The sequence below is a fragment of the Taeniopygia guttata genome, chromosome 27, assembly GCF_048771995.1.
Source record: "Taeniopygia guttata chromosome 27, bTaeGut7.mat, whole genome shotgun sequence".
Taxonomy (NCBI): Eukaryota; Metazoa; Chordata; class Aves; order Passeriformes; family Estrildidae; genus Taeniopygia; species Taeniopygia guttata.
In genome coordinates, this window is record NC_133052.1 from 2,904,205 (window position 1) to 2,930,874 (window position 26,670).

General features: G+C 49.9%; 2 protein-coding genes across 2 annotated transcripts; both read left to right on the plus strand.

Annotated features, from left to right (window-relative positions):
• Positions 1–202: 202 nt before the first annotated feature.
• Positions 203–7,124, plus strand: LOC101233280 (uncharacterized). Its single transcript, XM_030256182.4, has 23 exons — positions 203–808; positions 1,021–1,160; positions 1,513–1,581; positions 1,757–1,810; positions 1,896–1,961; positions 2,183–2,398; positions 2,588–2,950; positions 3,167–3,286; positions 3,363–3,416; positions 3,590–3,616; positions 3,878–3,979; positions 4,150–4,194; positions 4,361–4,441; positions 4,545–4,586; positions 4,699–4,726; positions 4,931–4,980; positions 5,065–5,199; positions 5,323–5,385; positions 5,512–5,580; positions 5,764–5,832; positions 5,991–6,185; positions 6,391–6,503; positions 6,655–7,124. The coding sequence occupies exons 1-23, from the start codon at positions 298–300 to the stop codon at positions 6,863–6,865; spliced, it is 2,823 nt and encodes a 940-aa protein (XP_030112042.4). The 5' UTR covers positions 203–297; the 3' UTR covers positions 6,866–7,124.
• Positions 7,125–7,855: 731 nt separating this feature from the next.
• Positions 7,856–25,990, plus strand: TOP2A (DNA topoisomerase II alpha). Its single transcript, XM_030256219.4, has 35 exons — positions 7,856–8,003; positions 8,308–8,451; positions 8,636–8,726; positions 9,143–9,206; positions 9,653–9,798; positions 10,404–10,501; positions 10,791–11,003; positions 11,207–11,380; positions 11,573–11,674; positions 12,119–12,256; positions 12,368–12,506; positions 12,786–12,943; positions 13,336–13,461; positions 13,913–14,023; positions 14,115–14,220; positions 14,601–14,710; positions 15,426–15,518; positions 15,983–16,097; positions 16,402–16,523; positions 17,070–17,218; positions 17,524–17,755; positions 17,883–18,017; positions 18,115–18,315; positions 18,871–19,066; positions 20,318–20,409; positions 20,595–20,738; positions 20,847–20,930; positions 21,029–21,226; positions 22,144–22,249; positions 22,528–22,668; positions 23,116–23,260; positions 23,395–23,456; positions 23,580–23,699; positions 24,680–24,879; positions 25,349–25,990. The coding sequence occupies exons 1-35, from the start codon at positions 7,971–7,973 to the stop codon at positions 25,484–25,486; spliced, it is 4,626 nt and encodes a 1,541-aa protein (XP_030112079.4). The 5' UTR covers positions 7,856–7,970; the 3' UTR covers positions 25,487–25,990.
• The last annotated feature ends 680 nt before the right edge of the window (positions 25,991–26,670 follow it).

Below are 26,670 nucleotides of genomic sequence, written 5' to 3' on the forward strand. Positions count from 1 at the left end.
ACTCTTTGGGATTCCCGGGGCTGTGGGGGCCCACCCTGGCTGCTGCTCCTCAGCCACACACCCCCGCAGGGTCTGGAGATGCCACAGCCCTGGGAGGACATTGCAGGATGGCAGGAGGCAGGAGCAGGAGGGGGCTGGGGGCCAGAGAGGGCTGTAGCCCCCATCTGAGTGTGGCTCTGATGAAACCAGTGAGACCCCTGGCCCTTTGGACATCCTTTGGGACACGGTGCAGGACTCCAATACCTCCTGCCTCCAGACACCAGCAGCAGGACAGACCTCAGGGAGGACCTGCAGCCAATGCCCTCTGTTCTCAGCCAGCCCCCTCCTCCACTGGATTTACTCCCCATTTCCAGGCAGCTTCTCCTCCCCAGCCCTCCCTCGCATCCATTCTGGCATCTCCTCCTCACCCTGGCTCCCTTCCTGTGGTTCCCCTCTCCCTGGGCTGGCAGGACAGCGGGTGACCGGGCTGCGTGGGTGCTCAGCACCCGCGGGTGCGGTCCGTGGGTGCGGGGCGGGCCGGGGGCGTGTCGGGGGCCGCCGATAACAGCGGGCGCCGTGCCGGGGCCGCGGGACCAGACGGCGCAGGCGAGTGGGACGAGCCAAGGACCCCCATCCTGGGCAGCGGGGCCCCGAGGCAGCGGAATGGGGTCCAGCACCCCGCTGCGACTCCTCCGCACCCTCTGCATCCTCTGGGCGCTGGCCGGGTGCCTGCAGCCTGCCACGGCCCAGTGGTTTTCCCTGGGCTCAGAGGACACCACCCCGGATCCAGGCACCAGCCCCATGCCCCCCAGCCCGGATGGGGAGGAAGGTAGGCACGGCGGGATGGGGACTTGGCTTTCTCAGCACCCCAAATTTCTGTATCGGAGTGTGGAGGGTGATGTGTGGGGTACCAGGGTCTAGGGCTGCTGGTGGCACTGCTGTGGTCAGGGCAGGTGCTGGGAACTAACTGGGAGTGCTGTGCCACCCTGGTGCCCCTCCAGCCCTGCCACCTCCCATCCCAGCACTCCTTTGCTCCTGCAGACACAGATGCCAGCGTGGAGCCCGTGGGGAAGTTGCTGCTGAGCAAACCTCCTCTGCCAACAGCCCCTAAACGCCGGGACCAACTCTCCAGGGGGGCAGCGAAGGGGTCAGGCCGTGCCCCGCCGCGCACACGAGGCCAGGTGCTTTTTCCCTGGGCAGGGAGCCCCCTCCAGCTCCTCCAGCCCTCCGAAACTCCCCAGCTGCTGCCACGCTCCTGGATATGTCCTTCCCCTTATCCATGCCCTGCTTGCACACAGCAGCCCAGGCACCAAGCCCTGCTCCAACCCCCAGCTAAACTCTCAGCTCCCTCTGCCCCCTTGGAAAGAAGTCATGGCAGCCCCCAGTGTCCCCTCACATGGGGCAGACCCACAGCTGCGCTGGGGTTGGGCCCCCACGCCGGGCTGAGGGCAGCTCCGACTGGGGAGGGGTCTCACCTGCCCCCCAGGATCCCCCCGAGCCCCTCACTGAGTAGTCCCCGTCTGTCCCAAGCAGCACCGACCCACGGCCGCCCCGGAGATCTTTGAGGGGAGCGCAGTGGAAGAGGAATTCCTGCAGATCCAGGTGGTGGAGGGGTCCTGGTCCCCGGGGAGGTGTCGGGGACAGTCTGGGATGGACACCGGGACAAAGGGCTCTGGAAGTCACGGGCTGTCAGCGGGGAGGGGATGGGGACGGTGGGAGTGGGGAATGGGCATGGTGCTCAGGGATCTCGCTCTCAGCCCCTCCTCTCCTCGCACAGACGACGGCCAAGGGGCTGCCCCGGCGGGTCCCGGAGACGGACCCGACCCTCCAGGTGAGAGGTGGGCGCGGGGTACCCGTGTCGGAGCCGTCAGTCGGGGCTCCAGCCCCACGGCTCAGGGCTGCTTCTCCTTTTCCAGGTGCACAACATCTCCGGCTGTGTCTGCCCCGTGCGCCCCGGCCCTCCTGGCCCTCCCGGCCCAAAGGTGCTGTAGTCCTCCCGCAGGGACAGAGGGACACACCGTGCCAAATCCTGATGGTCTTTTGTCTGTGCAAAACCCTTTTTGCTCAGGATTTGCTCTAATTTTGGGGTCTGGGTTGAGAAGTGACTCAAGTGGCCCCAGGGAGGGAGCGAGCAGGTGCCCGGGTGGGCTCCAGGGGAGCCAAGTGCCAGAAGGTGGAGCCAGGCTCTGAATTTCCCCGACAGGGAGAGAAAGGTGACCGAGGGTTCCCTGGAGAGAGAGGCCAGCCCGGATTCTTAGGGGAGAGAGGGAAGTCCGGCAGCCCAGGACAGCCAGGTCACCAGGGTCCTCGGGGCCCTCCGGGTCCTCCGGGACCCCCGGGGCCCCCAGGACCCCCGGGCGGCTGGGGAGCCCGGGGCCCACCCGTGCCTGCTGCACTCCCTGGGAGATCAGAGAACGAGGTGAGCACCGGAGCAGGAACAAGAGCAGGTGGTGCCGGTGCTGGCCGCTGGGTGCGTCCCCGGCGGGACTGGCGGGGTGGGGAGGACTGGGATGTGTGGCTGTTGGGGTGGGCAGGGGGACCAGGGGATGCGAGATGGCAGCTCATTGACTCTGCTCCCTCTCCCCTCTCCCTCCAACCTGACAAGCAGCTGGGAGTCTCCAGCCCTGCAGGAAACCCAGGACCCCCAGGTCCCCCCGGGCTGCCTGGCATGCCCGGACCCCCCGGCTACCCAGGCCACGATGGCCCCCAGGGGGCTCCTGGGCGGGAGGGAAAGCCAGGACCCCCAGGCCCTCCAGGAGCCGTGGGGCCACCTGGTTTCCCTGGGGCTGAAGGACTTCCAGGGTCTCCAGGCTCAGCTGGACCAGATGGACCCCCTGGGGCACCGGGACTCCCAGGGCCTCAGGGTCCCCCCGGCATGCCTGGGCACGAAGGACCCCCTGGTCCCCCAGGATCTGCATCACTCCCTGGCAAACCAGGGCTCCGAGGGGAGCCAGGATTCCCAGGACCAAAGGTAAGGGGGTCCCAGCCCAGCCTGTTCATGGCCCTGGGGTGGGATGGGGTACCTGGGCTCACCAGCCCCCAGCCCTGCCCTGGGGGAGCAGCCCCATTCCCCAACCCTCAGAGTGCTCCAGGGCTGCCTCAGGACTGCTCCAGTCCTGCCCCTGAGGGGCCCGGGGAACAGAGGGGCTCAACTCCACACTCACCACCCTGTGCCATCTGCCCTCAGGGTGAGAAGGGCGAGTATGGGCTGCCAGGCATGCCAGGGAGCCCTGGCCGGAGCGGAGAGCCAGGGTCCCCGGGCATGCCCGGTCCCATGGGGCCACCAGGACCACCAGGGGACTCCAGGGTGAGTAGGGGGTCCCGAGCTGTGGGTCCTGGCTGGGGGGAATGCCGGTGTCACCCCACACATCCTCTCTTGGCAGTGCGACTCACGCCACGCTGGACACCGTGGATTGGCCGGGCTGCCAGGCCCCAAGGTGAGCTGGAGTCCTGGAGAGGGAGCATGGCACAGCACTGGCCATGGCACCCTGGGCAAACAGCTCCATGGTGGGTGGTGCCCTGGCTGTGAGCACTGCACTGCCCGTGGGGGTTGGGAGCCCTGGGGACCCCCAGAGCTGGGCACTCACAGGATCTGTCACTTCCCTTCCAGGGAGAAAAGGGCGACCCTGGAGAGCCGGTTTGTAGCCACCAGCAGCAGTGCTGGGGGGTCCCATCCCCACACCTGAATTTGCCCCCCTGAGCCCTCTCTGCTGCCTTTGCTCCCCCAACACCCTTCACCCACCCCCGGGGCACAGGGTGTGGGAGTAGACACACCATGGCACACACGGGGCACACATGTGCACACCTGTGCCACCCATAAACATCCCCAGCACACCCCAGACCCACCCCCCAGCCTCAGCACAGACTCTAATCCTGCCTCTCTCTGCGGCTCACCCAGGGGTGCTGCTATGGGGAACACGGGTGCAAACCAGGGCACCTCCCCTTCCCCAGCACTGGCAGCCAGCCCGGCTCATGGGGGGCCATCAACAGGTACCAGACGGTGAGTGGCCAGGGCAAGGGGTGCCCAGGGACCCCAGCCCAGCCCTGGGGACGTGGTTCACCCCACTGGCAACCCCACAGGATGGGGTTGGAGGAAGGAGAGGGGGAGAACGGAAAATGGAGAGAGGGAGGATGGAGATCTATCTCAGTCTTCTCCCTCTTCCTTTGCAGGATGGGAAAGATGAACCAGAGATTTATGGAGCGATCATCCCTCATGTGAGAGTCCCTGCCTGGCCCGTGTCTGAATGCCCCAGGGACATTCAGCCCTGGGAGGGGACAGGAGTGGCAAGCGTGGGGGACATCAATTGGGTGTCAGAGCTGCCCCACTAAAAGGCAGCACCAAAAAAGAGCCAAGTTCAATCTCCACACTGCTCTACCACAGGGTCTTCAAGGTCCCCCTGGGAACCCCGGTCCCCCTGGGCCCCCCGGCCCCCCTGGCCCACCAGGTCTCCTCTACCTCAACGTAAGGCCCAGCACTGGTGTGCACACGCCTGTGCCAGAGCACACACACGTGTGAGTGTGCACAGCACCAGGGCCCCCCCAAACCTGCCTGTTTTTGCTTGCAGAGGATGCACCCCATGCATGCCCAGCTGCCCTGCAAGCAGCCGGTAAGCCACGGCCTCGCTGCCCCAAGAGTGCCCCCATCTCCTCCCTGTGCATCGGGGGGGTGTCCCTCTCCCTGTGCCCAGCAGCAGACACAGGCTCTGTTTGCCTTCTCAGGCACCTGCAGATCGCAGCTGGCCATCAGGTGAGGAGGTTTCCCAGGCGTTTTGGGGGCTCCAGCCTCCTTGGAGACATCTTTGCTGAAGTCTTGCCTCCCTTCCTTGGGTGCCGGGTCCCTGGCACCACTGCTGGCTCTCCCACCGCATCCCTGTGGGGCCAGCTCCCATGGGAGCATCCAGGCCCTATGCTGGGACACCTTGTGACCCACCACCATCTCTGGGCTCTCCAGATGCTGGTGCCCCTCAGACAGAGCTGTCAGACTCCCGCGCTGATCTCCGGGTGCGTCCAGGCTGCGGCCCCAGGCAAACCCCCCCAGCTGCCCCGTGCCCCACAGCAGGACCCTCACCCTCTGCCTTCCCCCAGCGCCAGACGTGGGTTTTCAAGTCCAAGGAGCTGATGGTGAAGGCCAGCAGTGCTGTGCCCGAGGGGAGCCTGGTCTATGTGCGGGAAGGGAGCAACGCCTTCCTCCGGACCCCCTCTGGCTGGAGCCGCCTGCTGGTACCGTGTGGGGTCCCTGGCAGGGCTGGGGGGGGCCAGGATCCAGGCTGGATCTAGGGCAGCAAATCCTCAGGAAGGAGAGGATTCCCCCTAAGCTGTCCCTCTGCTTGTGTCATTGAGCAGCTGGAGGATCCGAAGTGGGTTTTGGCTGGTGATGACCCTTCTGCCTCCACCCCACAGTACCAGGCGAGTGCTGCAGGAGCTGCTGGGTCCACTCATGTCCCTGTAAGGGGACAGAGCCCTCCTCTGCATGATGGAGTGGACAGACCTCACAGGGCTGTTCTCTCCTTCTTCTTCCACCTCTCCATCCAGGAGGTGAAGAGGGTGCAGCCAAGAGGTCCCAACACGCTGTCACTCTTGCAGTCTCCAACAGACTCACTGGTGAGCCCTGCTGAGGGTCTGGCCATGCTGGGAGGGATGTGCTAGAGCATGGGCTGGATGTCAGCAGGGCAGTGCCAGCTCAGCATGAGCAGAGCCTGGAGTTGTGTTGGCCTGGGGAGGGTGCCCCCAGGTCATGGCACACGGATGGGTGTCCCCAGACTGACCTGAGCTGTGTTTTTGCAGATCCAGAAGGAGGAGGAACAAGGGCTGCCCCAGATTCTGCCAACCACCAGGGCCCCACGGATCCCATCTGTAAGGAATGCCTGGCCCCAGGGTGGGGATGAGCAACCAGTAATGGGAGACGGGGGAGAGGTGCCCAGGGGACCCCCAATTCTGACCAGCACTGCCAGAGGCTCACACCCTCTGCGAAGAGGGGAACAGAGACCTCAATTCCTCCCTGCCACCCCCAGCTCCGCCTGGCTGCCCTCAACGTGCCCCTGTGGGGTGACATGAGCGGGATCCGGGGCGCTGACCTGCAGTGCTACCGGCAGTCACAGGAGGCCGGGCTCTACGGCACTTTCCGGGCCTTCCTGTCAGCCCCCAGCCAGGACCTGCTGTCCATCGTCAAGCGGACAGACAGGACCCTCCCCATCGTCAACCTGAAGGCAGGTACCCCGTCCCCAGGGGGCTGGGGTGGCACAGCCTCACAGCCCCCGTGAGCTGCGGTGGGTGGGGGACGCCCACCCAGTCCCGCTGCCGTGCTCAGGGATTTGGGGAGCTGGCAGAACAGAGAGGATGTCATTGCCCACACCTGCTGGGGACAAGGGCACTCCCCTGCCCCTGGCTCAGCACCGTGGCTCGTGCCTGCAGGGGCAGCTGCTGGCCAAGTCCTGGAGCTCCCTTTTTGGGGGTCAGTCTGGCGCTGTCCTGCAGGGTCCCATCTACTCCTTCAACGGGCGCAACGTCCTGGCAGATCCCCTCTGGTGAGTGTGGACAGGTCCTGGCTGGATGTTGCTGTGTGGGAGCTGCAGTGGGGCTCTGTGCTGGCTCCCTCCCTGCAGAAGTGCAGCAGCAAAGAGCGGGGGCACCCCAGGGTGCCTCAGGGTGCCCCTCTCACCCCATCACCACCCACAGGCCCCACCGGCTCGCCTGGCACGGCTCCACGCCACGGGGCGGCCATGCCCGCCGGTGGGACTGCCAGGGCTGGCGCAGCTCTGGCACGGCCGAGGGCATGGCTGCTGCCCTGGGCGAGGGCCGGCTGCTGGCTGGCCAGCGCCACAACTGCTCCGCACCGCTGGCCGTGCTCTGCATCGAGGTGGCTTTTCCTTACCGGCACATGTGGTGACAACGGTGACACGCAAGCAGGAGCTCCAGGCATTCCTCCAGGCCTGTGTGGCTGGGGAATGTCCCTGGGAGCACCATGGGAGCACTGAGGGGACACTGGGTCTGCAGCCAGGCTGTGCCATGCCCAGCCCCGGCTGCACCATCCCATAGATCCCTGTGCCATGGGGCAATGCTAGGCTGTGCCTGCAGCCTCCTACCCCCACTGGAGCCAACACGGTCACCGCCCAGAAATAAAGACACAAAAATGTTGGGTTTTATGATACCATGCTTTGTTCTGGGGGCACACGGCAGCAAGGGGCTGAGGGGACACACCTGGGAATGGGAACAGGGACTGGAGGGGCTGGGAACAGGCTCCAGTCCCCTGGGGATTGGCAGTAACTGGGAGGGGACACCCTGGCACAGGTCTGCATGTCAGCAAGGTCTGTGTTTTGGTCTCAGAACCCAGTGGGTTGCCAAGTCTTGCTCAGTGTATTCCTGTGGGTTTCCGAGGCCCTCCCAGTGTATCCCAGTGGGTGTCCAAGGGGTTGGACATTTTGTCCACTGAACCCCAGTGATTCCCAATGTATCCCAGTGCATGTCCAGGGTCTGTCCAGTATTCCATGTCCAATGGGTCTGTCCAGTGTCCCAGTCCAATGGGTCCCAGTGAATCCCTGGGGCTTGCCCAGTGTGCAGCAGTACCCCAGTGGGTCCACAGAGTTTGTCCAGTGCATTCCAGTGTGTGTCCGGGGCTTCCCAGTACGTCCCAGTGTATCCCAGTACGTCCCAGCACGTCCCAGTGTATCCCAGTACGTCCCAGTATGTCCCACCACCAACGGCAAACGGGCAGCCTCGGCGCCCTCCCTCTCGCTTCTCTATTGGTCAATCCTGCTGTCCATCTCACCGCTCTCCCTCCCGACTGGCCGGTTTGAACGCGCGGTGAGGCCTCTGATAGGTCAGAGGGCGGGCAGAGTTCTAGCCGTGTGCCCGCCCCCGCTCCGCGATTGGCAGAGCGCGGGGGGCCGCGAGCGGGGATTGGCCGCGCGTTTCGGCGGGACGAGCGGAGGTTTGAAGGGGTCGTTGGCGCTGCCATCGCCGCCTCAGCCGCTCTCGCCGCCGCCGCCGCCGCCATGGAGCTCTCGCAGCCCTCGTCACCCCTCCGGGTGCGTCCTGCCACCACCGCTGCCCCCGACCCTGCGGAGCTTCGTGATCAGCCCCCACACCGTCCTCTCGGGCCCCCCTCAGCCCCGCCGGGCACCCGCAAGTTCTCCCCAGCCCCCCTCAGCGTTTCCCCGGGTCCTTCTCAGCCCCCCTTGGGTCTCCCTCAGGGTATCCCCAGGCCCTCTCTCGGCTCTTTTCCCAGCCCTCCCTCTCCTCTGCGACTCCGGTCCTCTTCCCCTCCCCGGCCTGGCCCCTCGTGTTCGTGCCCCCTGTGCGCCCCTCACCGCCGCTGCCTCTCCCCCACAGCCCGCGAAGGAGAACGTCCTCGTGGGCAAGGCCGATGGCCCCAAGAAGCTCACGGTGGAGCACATCTACCAGAAGAAGACGCAGCTGGAGCACATCCTGCTCCGGCCAGACACCTACATCGGCTCCGTGGAGCTCGTCACCCAGGTGGGAGCAGGGGGCAGCGAGGCTGAGCCCCCCGAGCCCCTCGGGGCAGGCGGGGAGTCTTTAGCAGCTGTTTACAAAGCACAAAACATCTGCTTATCAATGACAAAACAACTGCTTTACAAACTGATGCGCACAGAAGAGGGGTTGTATCTGGGCACTTACAGATTCCTTCTTTTTTTCCCAGCAAATGTGGGTTTTTGATGAAGGCGTTGGCCTCAACTGCAGAGATGTGACCTTTGTGCCTGGCTTGTACAAAATCTTTGATGAGATTCTGGGTAAGCTGACATCCATTGAGTCAGTGAGTGACGGGTTATTAACGGGGGTTGAATGGAAGAAACTGGAACTAAATATAAATTAGCAAGAACTTATTAGCACTGATTAATAGCAAGCCATTCATTTGAAACAAAGAAAAATTTCAAAAATCTAATTACAAACCTGATTTCATTCTGCCCAAAATTCTCCTTTTTATGTCAATGGTTGCACTGAAGGAATTCAGAGGTCATTTCCAACCTTCATAATTCCATGATAACTTGTACTCCTCTTTGTAATTTGCAAAATATTTTCATGCTGAGATGATTATTAGTAACACTGTAGTGACTTTTTGTGTTCATTCTACTGGAACACTTTATAATTCATCATTTTCCCTTGATTGAGAACATAATAAAAAACCAATATTCTCTTTCCTTCCTAGTGAATGCTGCAGACAACAAGCAGAGGGATAAAAACATGTCATGCATTAAAGTCACAATTGATGTGTAAGTTTGATTTCGTTGTTGTTTGCTGCCTTCAGCTGTTCTGCAAAGCTGAGGTGGCACTGTGGGGCTGATCCGAGATAGCCCAAATTTAATTCACCAATTGTGGAAAGTCTTTCTCTCTGCTTAGTTCCCCTGGTCTCTTACAGAGGCCTGACTGGGGAAATAGCTGCTCTTGCGTTGCTGTGGTTTTCCACCTCTTCCTCTCTCTTTTCACCCTGATTGAGCACAGACAGGGGGGTTTTGTGTGTGGGTCCATTTCAGAGCCGACATGTGCAGATCTGGGCATTTCTGTGTTGCCTGTCCCCCCTCTGCTGGCAGCTGCTGCACTTGCTGAGCACAGATTTGTTCCTGGTGAAATGGTGCCTCTCCCCCAGAGCCTTTTGGTGACTTCTTTCACAGCTCAGCCATTTGCAGCCTTAAAAACAGACTTTTCTTTCCCTCCCCAGAGAGAATAACACAATCAGTGTGTGGAACAACGGCAAAGGTATCCCAGTTGTTGAACACAAAGTGGAGAAGGTCTATGTGCCTGCTATGATCTTTGGACAGCTGCTGACATCCAGCAACTACGATGACAATGAGAAGAAAGTCACAGGTGAGGAAGGCTCAGATATGCACTAATACCTCTGAGCAGTTCTAAGTGTGTGACCTGAACTAGAAAGGGCAGGAAGGGAGTCCTTAATGCAGTGTGAAAACTGAACGAAGGGAAATTTAGATGAGACATAAGAAGAAATTCCTCTCTGTGAGGGTGGTGAGGCTCTGGCACAGGGAAGCTGTGGCTGCCCCATCCCTGCAAGTGTCCAAGGCCAGGCTGGACAGGGCTTGAAGCAACTTGGGCTAGTGGAAGGTGCCCTGCCTACAGCAGATAGTGGGACTGGATGGGCTTTAAGGTCCCTTCCAAACCAAATTTTGCTATGATTCTATGAAAATGACATTCTGAATCTATCAGAGAAGTCTCTGTGCTCTGTTTAACATAACAACAGTGCAAACATGGGAATAGGGAAAATGGTCTTTGAATATTCTCTTAAACCCTAATTCAATCAAAGTTTGTAGTTGCCTACTGAGCTTGTAGAATATTGTTGCTTCTTGACAGTTGTCTTAGAATTGGGTGGACATTGACAAACTCCAGTTAGTCTTGGATTCTTTTAGATGGTTTTGGACAAAGAGAATAACACAAGTCTGTGTTCCTTCTAATTCTAGGGGGGAGAAATGGTTATGGAGCCAAACTGTGCAACATATTCAGCACAAAATTTACTGTGGAAACTGGATGTCGTGAATACAAAAAGTTGTTCAAGCAGGTAGGAGCACTTTTCTTTCCAAGGAGTTTATAACTGAGGTTTTCAAATGAGATCCGAAAGTTTTGTTTCAAGACCAGTTCAGTGTGATTTGAGTAAATTTGACCCACAAAATGTAATTCAAAGGAATAATGAAATTAGCAGACAGCATCAGAATCTGGTTTTTAACCAGAGTTTTTGTTTAATTCAAAGATATCTAAAACACATAAACCATCTTACTGCTTTTAAAGACTAAGGTAGTTATGTGTATTTGTGTGTTTGACTTGAAAGTCACCAAAGCTCCTTTCCTCAGACATGGACAGACAACATGGGAAAGGCTGGAGAAATGAAGCTGAAATACTTTGATGGAGATGATTACACCTGTGTCACTTTCCAACCTGATCTGTCCAAATTCAAAATGACTGTTCTGGATAAGGACATTGTAGCACTGATGTCTCGAAGAGCCTATGATATTGCTGGATCCACAAAAGATGTCAAAGTTTTCCTGAATGGACAGAGGCTTCCTGTAAGTGAGCATTGAAAAGAAACACAAATATCTGGTTTTTTTTTTTTTTTGTGCCATTTAAACAGTGAGATTCTTTTGAGGCTATTCCTGTCATCACACAGAACAAAGGAACACATGCAAGAGGGATTTTTTTTCAGGAGAATGTGAATTAAGTATTTATAGGAGCTATTACCAACCAGTTGTCTGCTCTCATCTGCGTGCAGGTGAAAGGATTCCGCAGCTATGTGGACCTCTATCTGAAGGATAAGGTCGATGAAACTGGGAATGCACTTAAAGTTATCCATGAGGAAGTCAATTCCCGATGGGAAGTGTGCTTGACTTTGAGTGAAAAAGGCTTCCAGCAAGTTAGCTTTGTTAACAGCATTGCCACCACAAAGGTAACTCCTTAGTGTGTTTAGTCAAGCTAGTGCCATATTCAACATTAATATTCTTGGTTATTTGTAAGTGTACTTATGTTAGTGAAAAATGCTTTAATGTTGCAAAGAATGTGCTTAAAGTTTTAAATAGGTATTTATAGTTTTGTGAGTTTTAGTGGCCTCAGTCCCAGGTCCTTGTCCCATTCTCCTCAGGGTGGCAGACACGTCGATTATGTGGCTGACCAGCTTGTGACCAAACTCATTGATGTTGTGAAAAAGAAGAATAAAAACGGAGTTGGAGTGAAGCCTTTCCAGGTACAATGTCAGAATTTTCCAGGCGGGAAACACAACTTGAGCATTGCTGTAAATTGTAACTTCAGCTTAACGCATAGGTGCATTAATTAATATCACATTTTCGTTCTGCAGACTATATATAAGATTACTAATTACAGAAGTCTCATATTGTTTAAACCAATTAACTTCCCTTTGCTCAAGCAATGTGTTTTGTAGTCCCTGTAAGTCAGTGTAGATGCACTAAAACTCAGTATCTGTTAGATAACACCTCTTGAGGTGGAGAGATGCCAATTCCTTGACATCCCAAGTCATCTAACACTGTTCATGAGTGTTCATTAGCTGTTCAAAATTAACAAAATATCTATGAAAATTCCAAACCCTACAATGCCGAGTGTTCCCTCCCTGTGTGATTGACAGGTGAGCTGAGCCTGTACAGTGTGTGATCCTTGTTGTATTTAACTACAGGTGAAGAACCACATGTGGATTTTTGTGAATGCCTTGATTGAGAATCCAACCTTTGACTCGCAGACTAAGGAGAACATGACTCTGCAGTCAAAGAACTTTGGCTCTACCTGTAAACTGAGTGAAAAATTCATTAAGGGTGTAAGTCCTAATGTACATGGACAGTCAAGATGTCTGTAAAAAATATGTAACAAAAGTTTCTGTCATTATTGGGGCTTTTCCCACAACTTTGGATTGGGTTTTGTATTGCAGGCAGTTGGCTGTGGCATTGTTGAAAGTATCCTAAATTGGGTAAAATTTAAAGCTCAGAACCAGCTGAATAAGAAATGTTCAGCTGTGAAACACTCCAAGATTAAGGGTGTTCCTAAACTGGATGATGCCAACGATGCTGGTAAGTGTTTGACATCCTTTGTAACCAGTTCATTGAAAAACAGTTAAAACTTGTTAGTTAAACAAAAGATTTGTCTCCTAAGGAAAAGCAAGAAGAGAAAACCTGTCATTATAGTTTTACTCCCATTTTGCAGTCCCATTTACTATGATTATCCCCATTTACCGTGTGAAGTGCCAAAAAACTGTGTTAAAAGATTATTTATACTTGTTCAGTCGTGAATGTGCAGCCTTGGATTTAATTTCTTAAGTAGAAAACTGACTCAATTTTCTTCTTTTTTAGGCAGTAAGAATTCTTTAGATTGTACGTTGATCCTGACTGAGGGAGACTCAGCCAAAACTCTGGCTGTCTCTGGTCTGGGAGTGGTTGGTAGAGACAAATATGGAGTATTTCCTCTGCGTGGGAAAATCCTCAATGTCAGGGAAGCTTCTCATAAGCAGGTTGGTTAGAAAATGGTTACAGTTACGTGTTGGAAGGTGTGGTGTGATTTGTGCAATGAGTCGGTGCAGCTGCACCTGGAGCACTGGAACTCCAAGGAGCAGTGCCTTAAACACCTGAGTCTTCCCTCACCTTGAGCCTGCCTCACTGGTTAAGTAGGAATATTGATTAAGTCCTGTTCAGTGATTTGCCTGAGGGGATAATGTTCGTGTTGTGGTTGGGAAATGCTTGGAATTATCTAGAGTAATTTAACCATTAGAAATGGCAAGTTTCTAAACAGTAAAAAAAAAAAAAAAAAACCCAGCCAATGATTTGCTTATGGATAACTTTATACTTTCTTGAGCTACATTTTGAGTCTGAAAGACAGGTTTTTATTCTTTGTGATCTCTTTCAGATTATGGAAAATGCTGAAATCAACAACATCATCAAGATTGTGGGTTTGCAATATAAAAAGAACTATGAAGATCAAGAATCTTTAAAAAGTCTTCGTTATGGGAAGATTATGATCATGACAGATCAGGTTAGGTTCATTAAAATTGAAAGTTGGGAGAGGATAACAATTAGCACTTAAATAAAGAGATAAGAAGAAAATATTTCTCTAACTGCTGCTATTGCTGTACCCAATTCTCTGTGTTTTTTTCCCATTTCACATTTTTGTGGGTCACAATGTCTTTTCAGCCCCCAAAAAAATAAAATGGTGAGTTACATCAAACAGCTAAACACGGTTTCTCCATTCTGCTGATTCAAAATCCTTGACCAGTCCTTGGCACTTTTTTTCACCAAGAATCTACCTTTTCTATTTCTCTTCATTTTCAGCAATTAACACATGGCCACCTTTTCAGAGGTGAAAGTTAATAGGGTCAGTTAGCTGGAATTACAGAGTCATTTACTATAAAGCCAAAAGTTGTCATTTCCATCATTCCATGAGAAAATACTGTTTGTTTTTGTTTTTTTTCTCTTTTATAATTCAGGATCAGGATGGATCACACATCAAAGGTTTGCTGATTAACTTCATCCATCACAATTGGCCATCTCTTCTAAGACACAATTTTTTGGAGGAATTCATTACTCCCATCATAAAGGTGAGGGCTAGGGGAGGATGAGGTGAATGACTGAGGATCCATTGCTCAAAAATGCCTTTCATTTCACAGTTAAAATGTTTGTCCATTGCAGGCCTCTAAAAACAAAGAAGAAATTGCATTCTACAGCATTCCTGAGTTTGAAGAATGGAAAGCCAGTACACAGAACTACAACTCATGGAAAATCAAGTACTACAAAGGTTTGTAAAAACAAATATGGTGAAACTGATCCAAGTGAGAGCATTAATGATTTGATTCAGTCAATCCTGCTTTGCAGAAAGGATTTGGACTGGGTGTTCTCCAAGTCTCTTCTCTCCTATGATATTCCAATTAGATTTCAGATATCTACAGGAACTACAGGCAAAATCCAAAATTACTGCATGTCACTGCTCACTTAATTGGAATTTTTATGACTTTTGTGATACATCTAGTTTTGAAGTAATTTAAGTTTTCAGGAAGTCATCTTCACACTGTATGTTCATATGGTGCATCACAAAAACTGGGCATAGCAAAATATTTCTTTGAATTGGAACTTAATTTATGCAAAAAGTCATCAGGATTAACTCTCCTGTCCCTGCAGGTTTGGGTACCAGCACATCAAAGGAGGCCAAAGAATACTTTGCAGATATGGCAAAACACCGAATTGGCTTTAAATATTCTGGGCCTGAAGATGATGCTGCGATCACCCTGGTAACTTACACTTGATTTAATTGCTGACTTACTACCTTTGGTATTTCACCTTGTAGAGTGCTCTGTATTTTCTCTTAAAATGCTCTTGGAGGCCTTTGGGCAGGAGACAATCTCTGTGTTACCAAGGCTACAGGTTTAGTTGAACAAGGAGCGGCGAATCTGCCCTTCGACCTCAGGGCAAGAGTACCCTTTTAGTGATGGGCTTTAAATATAGCTTGGAACAAACTAATCACTACAAACCAATTGACATTTTCAGACACAATAGTAAATATTCCTTCAACATTTTTCTGTGTATTCTGCTGCAGTTTTCTCCAAGTTAAATCTTCCCTTCCTCCCCCAGTGCAAAGCGGTCGATTAAAATAGTTCTTGTTTCTGTGAACTTCACCTTAGCTGGTCCTTGATTCTTAAATATTCAGAATTGTTAGGCAATGCTAAAAAATCAAGTTTTTCCCTAAAATATTAATTTCCCCTCAATTCTGCTTTAGTCTCGTGTATTATATTAAAAATCTATAAACTTAAACCTAACTACTCTGTCTTCTGCAGAGTGGTGGAAATTATGCTCTTAATATGTTTAGCTACAGAACCCCTTTATTGCATTTCTTGGGCTCTTAAATTAGCCTGTTAACATGTTGTTCTCCTCTGTATCAAGTGATCCAATAGTGCACAACCACAGCATGTTCTGGAATTGAGTTACTTTTCATTTTGTAACATCCAGGCCTTTAGCAAGAAGAAGATAGAAGAGCGAAAGGAGTGGCTGACTAATTTCATGGAGGATAGAAGACAACGGAAGCTGCACGGTCTACCAGAGGTAAAAGGTTTATGTTTATAAGGAAACTGGTTTTCATTCTCTGCCTGGGGCTGTTCTCAGCTTCATCCCAGCACGCCAGAGCTGCACACAGCTCAGTCAATGAGTCAGGTCTGGATTATAGGATGTTGAAAATGTGTCAGGATTTTTCAGAGCGGCTTCTTCTCTCATCTTATCAGTATAGCCTCATTGTCAATTATCCAACTGTCAACTCCATTTTTAACTCTCATCTTTCAAGTTACAGTATCAATAGGAAAATAATAACTCAAGCAGAGGCAAATGAAGTCTTTATTTCCCCCAAAATGGAGGAAATAATGCATCCTGGGAAGTGTTTCCCTTTGCCATGCAAAGGGTGTCATCACTTGAACTGTATTTAGCTGGTCTTACAAGGAGTTCCCATTTCAGTGAAACTAGCCAAGAAACTGATTAGGCCCTGCTAAAATTAAGGCAATCTCTGTTTTTTTTAGGAATACTTGTATGGGAAAAACACTGATTACCTGACATACAATGACTTCATCAACAAGGAGTTAGTGCTGTTCTCAAACTCAGATAATGAGAGATCAATCCCATCACTGGTTGATGGTAAGTGATTTCTAAGTCATGATTCTGCACGGTGTATCCTCAGAACTGAGGAAATCGGTGTTTGATGTCACATCAGAGCCAGGGAACCTGCTGAGGTTTCAGGGTCAGTATCCTGAAGTCTGTTTTCTGCTAAGATTTTTTTTATCTTTGGATTAAATGTCTTGTCCATTTTGTAGTATATTATTGCCAGTACCTTACTCAGCTGGTAGAGAATCTTTAAGTAGCTCTTGCATCTCTAGAGAGCAGAAACCAAGTGCATCACATCATATGTTCTAACCACGAGGTCTTTTCTTTTTTCATACAGGTTTGAAGCCAGGTCAGAGGAAGGTTTTGTTCACCTGTTTCAAACGAAACGATAAGCGGGAAGTGAAGGTTGCTCAGTTGGCTGGTTCTGTTGCTGAGATGTCCTCATATCACCATGGTGAGGTAAGAACCTGCCGGGATGTGCAAAACACTTTAAAGGAAAGGCAAAAAGCCCTTCTGTTGGTGTGAGTTATGATGCCTCTAAACCAGAATTAGATGTTTGAGTGTGTACACCAAAGGGAAGTTGCTGTTTAGCTGTTTCCACAATTAATTCTTCAGTATTAATTTAATCTGACATTGGTCATTCTGCCTATCTGGACTTCATGGGAGCATAGTTCATTCAAAAAGTGGAACAAGAAAACCCTACTTAATTTGTGATGGACTTAGGCAGATGTTAATAACCTTTCTGTCTAGGTCAGGAAAATTTAAGCACTACCACAAGACAGACTCTTTCACTGGAGGTTTCAGAGCAGGTAGACAGCAATAGATAGAGACATGGGTCATTAGAACATTTCAGATGGTCTTGGGATGCATTTTCCTTGAGTTTCCTCCAGTTTTTCATCAACTGAGTTTATCCTCTGTATCAGTTAAGTTCTTGGTGTGAATGTTGCCTTACTTTGTCCATCCCTTGAACCATTCTGCATGGTTTTTGCACCTCCTTTATTGCAGGCTGCACTGATGATGACCATCATTAACTTGGCTCAGAACTTCGTGGGCAGCAACAACCTCAACTTGCTCCAGCCCATTGGTCAGTTTGGCACAAGGCTGCACGGAGGGAAAGACTCTGCCAGCCCTCGATACATCTTCACCATGCTCAGGTCAGCATTCTGAAGTTCTTACTGTCCTAAAGGACTCAATTTTACAGCAATTAGAATGAAAAATTGGATTTTTCCCTTTAAAACTTCGGGCTATACTTGCATACTCAGAGTAGCAACAATTGAAGTGAGGTTCAGTGCTAGATTCCATTATGGAAACATAGCTATCAGCACAGAGAATATGGAAATGGAAGCAGAACCAAAGGGAGAAATTTGGGTGGAATAATAAAAATTAAGGAGGTTTCTTTTTGCATGGAGGTCCTGTTCTGTAACAAGAATTTGGACTTAAATTCCCTTCTCTGTTCTAGTCCCCTGGCACGCCTGGTGTTCCCACCAATGGATGACAACATCCTGAGGTTCCTCTATGATGACAACCAGCGTGTGGAGCCAGAGTGGTACATGCCCATCATTCCAATGGTGCTGGTCAATGGGGCTGAAGGGATTGGTACTGGCTGGGCCTGTAAAATCCCCAACTTCGATATCAGGGAAGTTGTTAACAATATCCGTCGGCTGATGGATGGAGAAGAGCCACTGCCAATGGTAAATAATATAATTAAAAAACAAATGTCTTGCTTGTTAGTTTATTGAGCTCATATTGAGCATTTTATGGGCATGCTTAAAAGAAGAGGCATCCACACAAAGCTGAATCCGTGGTTTTTCTCCTCAGCTTCCCAGTTACAAGAATTTCAAAGGCACCATAGATGAGCTGGGGCCTAATCAGTATGTGATAAGTGGTGAAGTGTCCATCCTTGATTCTACAACCATCGAGATCACTGAGCTGCCTGTTAGAACATGGACACAGGTAATAAACAGGGAATCTGCTCTGGGAATGTATAGTTTGCTCTTTAGAGCAAAAAGTGAGTAGTGGGTTTTGGATCTGATTTTGTTTCTTTCCTCAGACATATAAAGAGCAGGTTCTGGAGCCAATGTTGAACGGGACTGAGAAGACCCCCCCTCTAATCACAGACTACAAAGAATATCACACAGACACCACAGTGAGGTTTGTGGTGAAGATGACTGAAGATAAACTCGCAGAAGCCGAAGCTGTGGGGCTGCATAAGGTCTTCAAACTCCAAACAAGTTTAACATGCAACTCCATGGTACGTGACAGATTTTGCTGAAGGAATTTCTTAGTTTAACTCAGACTCCGTGGACAGCTGCAGTCGTTGCGTGAAACAAAAATCCTCTTTGTCAGTAACCTATTCACTTTGCTTTTTCTGCTGTTACTGGTTTTAAATCAGCTTTCAAAGGTCAAGAGCCTGGCTTAGGAATGGGTCCAGAGTAGATGGTTTGCCTGAAGGAGGCAAAATGCTCTGAAATCACAGTTTGCAGAGCTCTTTGAGCCAGCAGCGGGGGCACTGAACGTCTGGTTCCTGACAATGTGTGAAGCTTTGATGCGAGATGTTTGTCCTGCACAGAGCTCGAAGATTCAAGTAACCTTAACTCTACTGTGCATATTCAAGAACACTGAAATTCTAAAATTGTCTCTGCTGCTGTGCTCACAAACTGAAGTAGTTTCTATAACAACACCGAGATTTCATAATTTGTTGGTTAATAATTCGGTGGTACCATCACACCTGTGTTACAGGTAACTTTCGGAAGGTTTGGAATCAGTTTTATCATCATAACACCCATGTTCTTTCATTTTCCTCCAGGTTCTTTTTGACCATGTCGGTTTTCTCAAGAAATACGACTCTCCCCAGGATATTCTTAAGGAGTTCTTTGAACTCCGGCTCCGATATTACAATTTGAGGAAGGAATGGCTTATTGGGATGCTGGGTGCTGAGTCTGCAAAGCTGAGCAACCAGGCTCGCTTCATCCTGGAGAAAATAGATGGCAAAATTGTGATCGGTATGTTGTTCTTGGTGACTGGGATTGTAAGTGGGAGAACTGGGCGATCTCTTGAGCTCTGTCAGCACCCCCTCACCCCAGGCTGGCTTTTACAAACCACACCAGCGCTTATCTCTGTTCTTGTGACATCTAAGAGGAAAATGCTTCACAGAGTATCCTTGGTCTGTGTATTATACACATAATAATGACAATGGGATACTTATACAGCTTTCCTCCTCTGTGTTTGAGAATTTTTGAGAGAATTTTTTAATAGTTTAGCAAAAATTCCCATTTATTTCTGACTTGGTAGGAGTAAGAGTTAATTATTTGTGGGTTTAGAAGGGGTAGTGTTTGCTATTAAATGCATTCTTAAGGATCTGTATCTCTCTCCATTATCTTTGTGAACCTCTGCAAAAATATTCCAAATCACATTCTCCGTGGACTGGGGTTTCAAACTTAGATGATACTCAAGAAGCAGCATCTGAGAATCATGAGCTAGAAAAAGAAGCAGATCTTTGTTCCCAACATTCTCATTTTTCAATCAACTTTTCCCTCTCGGTGTAAAAGCTGGGCTGTATTCCGCTGCCTTCACGGAGGATGCGGCCAGACAACGTGTCATAAGATGCTTTGTGGTTTGTGTCTGAAGGCAGCCCAGTAATCCCAGCAGCTCAAGTCTGTCTGACTGAACTCAGGAAGAGAAATAATTCCCCTGAAATTCATTTTCTTGGGTTTTTGTAATAAGTAGTTCCAAGGCTGCCAGAGCTGGTTTCATTTGTATTTGTGCCTCATGGTTGATGGCTTCTGATACCTTAAAAAGGAGCAAATTCCAGCTGAAGCATTTCCAGTGGTTGAGCACTTAGAGCATAAATTTCCCGGGTGATTTCTAATGAGGTGCAAGCTATACCAAGCTATCAAGGGTTTCTTTCTCCACCTGCCTGTCATGATGAAACCTGTTTTATACCATCATACCTTTTTTTCCCACGTTCAAAAACTATTTAAAACAGGGGAAATGCATGTATGGAAACAAAAATATTAACATTGTTTTGTACAGAAGCAATGCTTTTCTGACAAATCTCCTGCTAAACAGGAGTTTTTCAGGTGTTGTTCAGGCTCTTCCACATGTCCCAGCTGTGACGTGGAAAGGCTGGTTTGGAGCTCTGTGGGATGCTGAGCTGCTACAACCACAGGATCCAAACTGTAAAGTTCATCTGTCGCTCCTAACAGCGGCTGGTAGTGGGCACTGAGTGACAATCCTGAAATGTCTGTTTGCAGAAAACAAACCCAAGAAAGAGCTGATTCAAGTTCTTATCCAGAGAGGGTACGAGTCTGATCCGGTGAAGGCTTGGAAGGAGGCTCAAAACAAGGTAATGCCTCAGTCATGCTCTGAATATGCCCAAACTGGCCCCAAGCTCTGAGGCTTCGTAATCCGTAGAGAGGCCCAAGTTGCTTTTCATTTAGCAGGATTCAAGAGTTGCTGTGTTTGATCAGTAGCCCTACCCATGTGTGTCAGGGTTTTTGTTGACTATGTTTGTTTCAAATCCACATTTAGGATGAAGAGGAGGAGGAGGAGGAAGAGAGTGACAAAGAATCATCTTCAGCCTCTGGCCCAGACTTCAACTACCTGCTGAACATGCCGCTGTGGTATCTGACCAAGGAGAAGAAAGATGAGCTCTGCAAGCAGAGGGATAACAAAGTATGTGCATTCCTTTCCTTATAAAACCATTATATTTCTAATATATTATGTCTTATGGAGTTTATTTTTGGCTGGTGGATTGAAATGTTTATCTGTGATTCCCTTTAGGAAAAGGAGCTGGAAACCCTTAAGCGCAAGAGTCCCTCTGACCTGTGGAAGGAAGACCTTGCTGCCTTCATTGAAGAACTCGATGTATGTCAAAGCTCAGTGCAGAAAATCAACTCCCTCATCTTATCCACCAGCCCTTTATTGACTTTTTTTTTTGTGTTATATTATGCTCCCCTCTGCAGGTAGTGGAGGCCAAGCAAGCACAGGATGAGAGTGCAGGGATTGTTGGGAAACCTTTGAAGGTGAAAGGAGGGAAAGCAAAGGTGAAGAAGACCCAGCTGGCAGAAGTAATGCCATCCCCTCACGGCATCAGGGTTGTTCCTCGGATCACTGCTGAAATGAAGGCAGAGGCAGAGAAGAAAACCAAAAAGAAAGTAAAGGTAAAAATGAACGTTCCAAATGCTCGATCTTCCCTTACATCCTCTTCAATACAGTCCTAAAAAATGTGAGTCCTTGTTAGCTGGACGTGTCCTGTTGAAGCAGTTGTTCAGAGAGAGGGACAGGACCTCAGGATTTGGGAAACACTGGGAATGGGGTATCTCAGTCTGAAGGAGAACAGACTTGCATATCAGGAGGTAGCTTAGAGGGAAATTTTTGGCACATTGCACTGCCACGGATGGGCTGGTAGCTGAGAAAGGGGGGCAGATGCAAGTAAGGTTGTTCCAGGTGTCTTGGGGATTTGATAAACCCTCTAGCAGGCAGGAAGCACAGCCAGTACATTCCCTTCTCCAGAACAGCCTTTACATATCCAGCAATGCTTTCACCCCCTTAATGCCATCATTGTTCTCTGTATCAAGGAGATAAAATGATTGAACTCTTTTTATAGGACTAGTTGAAATTGTGTCATTCTGCCATTTCCAACAGAGAGATATAACCCATCCCTTCACCTGTTTGACCCTGGAAGCCACACAGGTCACTCTTTTCCTCCACATGATTCCACCCAACAGTTTTTCCAAATAACTCTCACTTTTGTTTTTATCCCACCCTGTCCAGTCCTATATCCCCATCCCCCCCAGAGGCAGCACACAGCAGCAGGACCAGAGGCTCAGGAGTGGGGCCAGAGTTCCTGTTTTTGTACATGTTGGATTTTGCCTTTTGAGTCACCTGATTTGGGGCAGATCCCGTGCAATTTACAGATCCTATATATAATCAATTCTACACACAGTTTATTTCACAGACTTAGGCTTCTTGTACCACTATTTCTACATGGCTAAAATAAGCAGCTTTTTCCTCCATCACCCTGTGTGCCTCTTCTCTGTGAGCTGACTCACTGTTTTGTATCTGCTTGCATCTGCAGAGTGAAAAAAATGAATTTGATGAGAATCAGGATGAAAACACATCCGGAGAGAAGGAATCTGTAGGCCTGAAGAAGAGATTAATGCAGAAGCTGAAGACGGAGCAAGGTAAATGCTTTGATGTTACTCCCTCCAAGGAAAAAAGGTTGTCAGTTTGGTTATCTGACCTCTTCCTGAAGGTGGTGATCCTACCTAGGATCAGTAGTTTTGGAAAAATAAGGTGAGAAAGTGATCCTGGATAACAGTCAAGCAGGATAGATTCCTATTTCTCTTTGTTTAAGCCAGAATCCTCTGAATTCAATGTATTTCTAAGCTGAGCTTGAACTACTGAGCCTGAACTATACATGGAAGTTTGCTGCTTCATCCTTCTTCCCAATATTTTTCAGGAGCCAAGAGACAGGCCACTCTGCCTTTCAAGCCATTAAAGAAAACCAAGAAACGAAACCCTTGGTCTGACTCGGGGTCTGATTCAGAGTCTGACTTTGAAGCACCTCCTCAAAGAGAGCGAGTGGTTCGCCAGGCAGCAGGTGAGTGAGGACAGGGATGCAGGAGAAAGGTGGTCCTTCTTGTGGAGGAGTAAATGCAACAGACTATGTAGGGACCTCCCAGAGCCTCAGATCACATTTAGAAATAATTTTTAAAAGGCTTCTTGATTTTACTGTCTGAAACTATTAAATATTTCTACCATTTGTGCACATTTTCAAGGAAAAGCATAAATGGGCAACTAGAGAAATATGGCTATTTGGTTTAATTACACAACTGTCTTGGCACATTACATGTGTTGTGGGTGAGGTTGGAAGACTCCAAATGACAGAACACACTTGTCATTTGGAGTCTTCTTCCTGGCAGTCTCAGCATCTGCTTGTTTTTATTCAGATCTTTATTTTTTAATAACTGTAGCTAAAATATTGAAAAATAAACAGAACTGCATATCGCCAAATGTGTAAAATAACACATCTGTGTTCTTCCATCAGCCAAAGTCAAGCCCATGGTCATTTCGGACTCGAATCATTCCAGCTCAGATGAGGACTCTGAATTCCAGGGTGACAGTGAAGGCAACTCTGAATCTGACACAAACTCTAAGAAAAAGGCTCCTCCCAAGCCCAAACCTGCTCCCAAGTGAGTATTTTTCCATAATCACTGGAAATTAGTTGTGCTTTTATGCTGCACAGAAGTTAAGAGCAATTTTTTTTTAAATTCCCCTATTTAGTGCCTCATAAACTGAATTAAAAACTTGGGGTTTTGTTTTCCAGGGAAACCACTGAAAAAGCAGCAAAAGCTCCCAAGCAAAAGGCAGCGCCAAGTGCTGTTCCTGGTGAGTGTGAGACCTCTAAACCATGTGGATCGCTCTATAATCCCTCAGCAGTGCACAGGGAAGAGCAGAGGGGATAACTTGGCTGTTTCAGGCTGACTTTCTGATTTTCTTATCCTGTTCCAGTCCAAGATGTCCCTGAGGACAAGGTGAGCCAGGCTCCTGCAGCTCCGTCCGTCCCAGCGCCGAGCACCAAGGCCGTGCCCAAAAAAACCACTGCAGCCAAGAAGGCTGGAGCCACCAAGGGTAAGGGCAGCTCAGCAACATCAGATCTAGAGAACAATTATAATTCCTGTGGGAAACAGTCCGAGTGATTTCGCTTGGCGTTCCAGGGCCTGGGCAACTGGAGCTTGCATTTCAGCAAAGATCTGAGGTTTGTGGCAGAGGTTCTCTGCTTGTCATGTTTGAGGTCTGCTTCCAAACATATCGTGTTCTAGTTCATGTTGGACATGCTTGGAGGGAGGGAATTTTAGTTTGGGAACAGGAAAAGTGAATGCTTCCTACAGTGCTATGTAATACTTGGCAGGGATAATCCGAGTGGAATTTGTGTCTTGCAGTCAATGTCCTCCTTCGTGTCTTTTTGGTAAAAAAGCTGCTTTGGAGCAGGCAAGCTTTTGGGGGGATAGTTTGATCTATTCAGTTCTGGATCCATCTCGTCCATCTCCAGCATTTGACTCGGGGATTTTTAAACCCCAGACTTTGACACTGTTTTATATATTCCAAATGGAATCGACTCAGAGTTGATCCCAGCAGGAAAAAAGTGTTACTTCCACTCCTAAATTGAGAAAGCATGTTATCACTCAGAAATGGCCTGAAATGAGCTGAACTGGAAGCAGTGCTTCAAGATGCTCTTTTAAAAAGTGAAAATATAGGTAAGAAGGAATGAGTGAGTGTTTGGGAAATTCCTTCCTTGCTGTGCAGGATTTTTGTAGGTCTGAGATGGGTTATGGAGCCTTGTGAGATCAGGACTTTTCAATCTGAAATAGTCTGTAAATTGCTTTGGGGACGCTTTAATTTGATCCTCTAAATGTAGTGGAACTGAGCAGATAAACAACCTCATTCCTCACCATCTGTGGAAGAGGGATCTTTCTAGAAACCCAGCTTCAAACGGAGACGACCTGTGCGCTGACCCTGCAGCAGGCAGAGCCTGTTTCTGTTGGAAGTAATTCCCAAACTGGGAACAGGAGAGGAGCGAAACAGGGGCTTAACGCCGTGTTCTGTTCCAGACAACCAGCCCTCCATCATGGATGTCCTGGCCAAGAAAAAGGCTGCACCCAAACCCAAGCCAGCGGCCAAGGAGGGTCCCCTGCACGGCGAGGGTGACAATGCCAAGGGGAGGAAGGCTGTGAAGAGGCAGCCAAGCTCTTTGAATTCAGATTCCGATTCAGATTTTGGCTCGAAGCCTGCCAAATCTGTTGCATCAAAGGTTTGTGCAATGCCATCAGTGCCGAGGGAACTGCAGAGTGTGGGGTGGGTTCTGCCAGCAAGAAAAGCTGGTAAAGGTCAAACCTCTACCTGGGTGTGGGGAGTGAGGAAGAGGAGGGTCATAGAATCATGGAATATTCTGAGCTGGAAGTGACCCACAGGGATCACAGAGTCCAACTCCCAGCCCTGCACAGGACCACCCCAGCAATCCCACCCTGTGCCTGACAGTGTTGTCCAAACACTGCTGGAGCTGTGTCAGCCTTGGGGCTGTGACCATTCCCTGGAGAGCCTGGTCAGTCCCTGAGCACCCTCTGGGATAAGGGTCAGACACCCCAGATCCTTGGTCTGCTCCCACCAGCCCAAACATCCACCATCCCCATGGCACAGCAGGCCACACAGACAATGTGTGGTGCACATTGTGTTCCCTCTGGGTGCTCAGATCCATGATTCCTTTCCTGCTTTCCCTCCAGAAATCTAAGGTACAGGAAGACACCTTCACCATTGACTCTGGTGACGAAAGCCCTGTACCTCAGCCCCGTGCCAGGCCTGGCCGTGCCAAAAAACCTGTCCAGTACCTGGAGGAGTCTTCTGAGGATGATATGTTTTGAGTTCTTAGGAAAATTTTAAACTCCAGATCCACAACAAGCCTTCAGCAGTGCTCCAGAGCTCCCACCAAAGACCATCTCAGCCTAGGAAATCTTCACCAAATGTGAACCACTCCAAAAATGTTCATTACTGGTGAACACAGCTTATTTTTTCTTGGTTTTAAATAAGTTAGATTTGTTTAAACAGGAACATCCCCTTTTTGGTGAGCACTGGAGCCACGTGCCCAGCAAGTGCTGCCACACTTCCCTCTTCCCCATTATTTGACGCTTTGTGGTCATTTTAGTGTTAAAGTTGACTTTAGAACATGCTAAATCCTTTAAAATTTATACATCCCTCTTGAAATATCTTATAGGACTAAAATACAGGAATTTTTAATTCTACCATCCAACACAGGAGCTGGAGTCATTTTTCCAGCACCATTCCTTCACTATGTAAATATTTCTGTGTTTGTTCTTGTCCTGAGTTTGTTTGTTGAAGTATTTGTCTAATAAAAGTGTTTTTACTTATTTTCTTCGCTTCACCGTGCATTTTTTGGGAAATAAGAACTGCAGAGCTTGTGCTAAGCCCTCCCTCTGTCCGAGCAGAGCTTGGCACGAGCTCTGGGGGTGCTGGGCTGGTTGGCCACTTCCCCACTGGCTGTGGCCACTGTGGCTCCACAGCTGAATTCTCGTGAACACCCCTGTGGTCCCCAGCACGGGGGAAGCTGCTTGCCCAGAGCAGCTGCGGTTGTCCCATCCCTGGAATGTCCAAGGCCCGGCTGGAACAACCTGGTCTAGTGGAAGGTGTCCCTGCCTGTGGAAGGGGAGGGGACTGGATGAGCTCTAAGCTCCCTTCCCATCCAAACCATTCCATGATTCCATGAAACCCCAGGGCCCCCCGCGCTATCGGTGCTTTGCTGGAACCCAGTCAAGTGTGGAAAGCGCTGTCAGATTTTCCACTGGCTCTGGAGAGCGTCTCCGGCGCGTCCCCTCCGCGGGCCGGGCTATTTACGGCTCCTCTTACTGCAGAACACGACCCAGGACAGCCACGGGTGGGTTGTGGGGCTGCTCTCTGAACTCTGCCATCACCCTAAGGTGGATGTAGAGCTCTGGGAACACAGAGTGGATCACGGAGTCTGTACCAGGAGTTTCCCACCCCAAAACCTTGGATGGGGTGCTGGAGATGTTGTTGGATGGGAGCTGGGCTC

What these genes read in the sequence shown, in the direction of transcription:
- LOC101233280 (XM_030256182.4), top strand. Translation starts at nt 298, where the DNA reads ATGCCCTCTGTTCTCAGCCAGCCCCCTCCTCCACTGGATTTACTCCCC. An exon ending in CGCCGCGCACACGAGGCCAG is followed by an intron (nt 1,161 to 1,512) that starts GTGCTTTTTCCC and finishes TGTCCCAAGCAG; the next exon opens with CACCGACCCACGGCCGCCCC. An exon ending in CTGGGAGATCAGAGAACGAG is followed by an intron (nt 2,399 to 2,587) that starts GTGAGCACCGGA and finishes CCTGACAAGCAG; the next exon opens with CTGGGAGTCTCCAGCCCTGC.
- TOP2A (XM_030256219.4), top strand. Translation starts at nt 7,971, where the DNA reads ATGGAGCTCTCGCAGCCCTCGTCACCCCTCCGG. An exon ending in ACAGCATTGCCACCACAAAG is followed by an intron (nt 11,381 to 11,572) that starts GTAACTCCTTAG and finishes CATTCTCCTCAG; the next exon opens with GGTGGCAGACACGTCGATTA. An exon ending in GGATGATGCCAACGATGCTG is followed by an intron (nt 12,507 to 12,785) that starts GTAAGTGTTTGA and finishes CTTCTTTTTTAG; the next exon opens with GCAGTAAGAATTCTTTAGAT.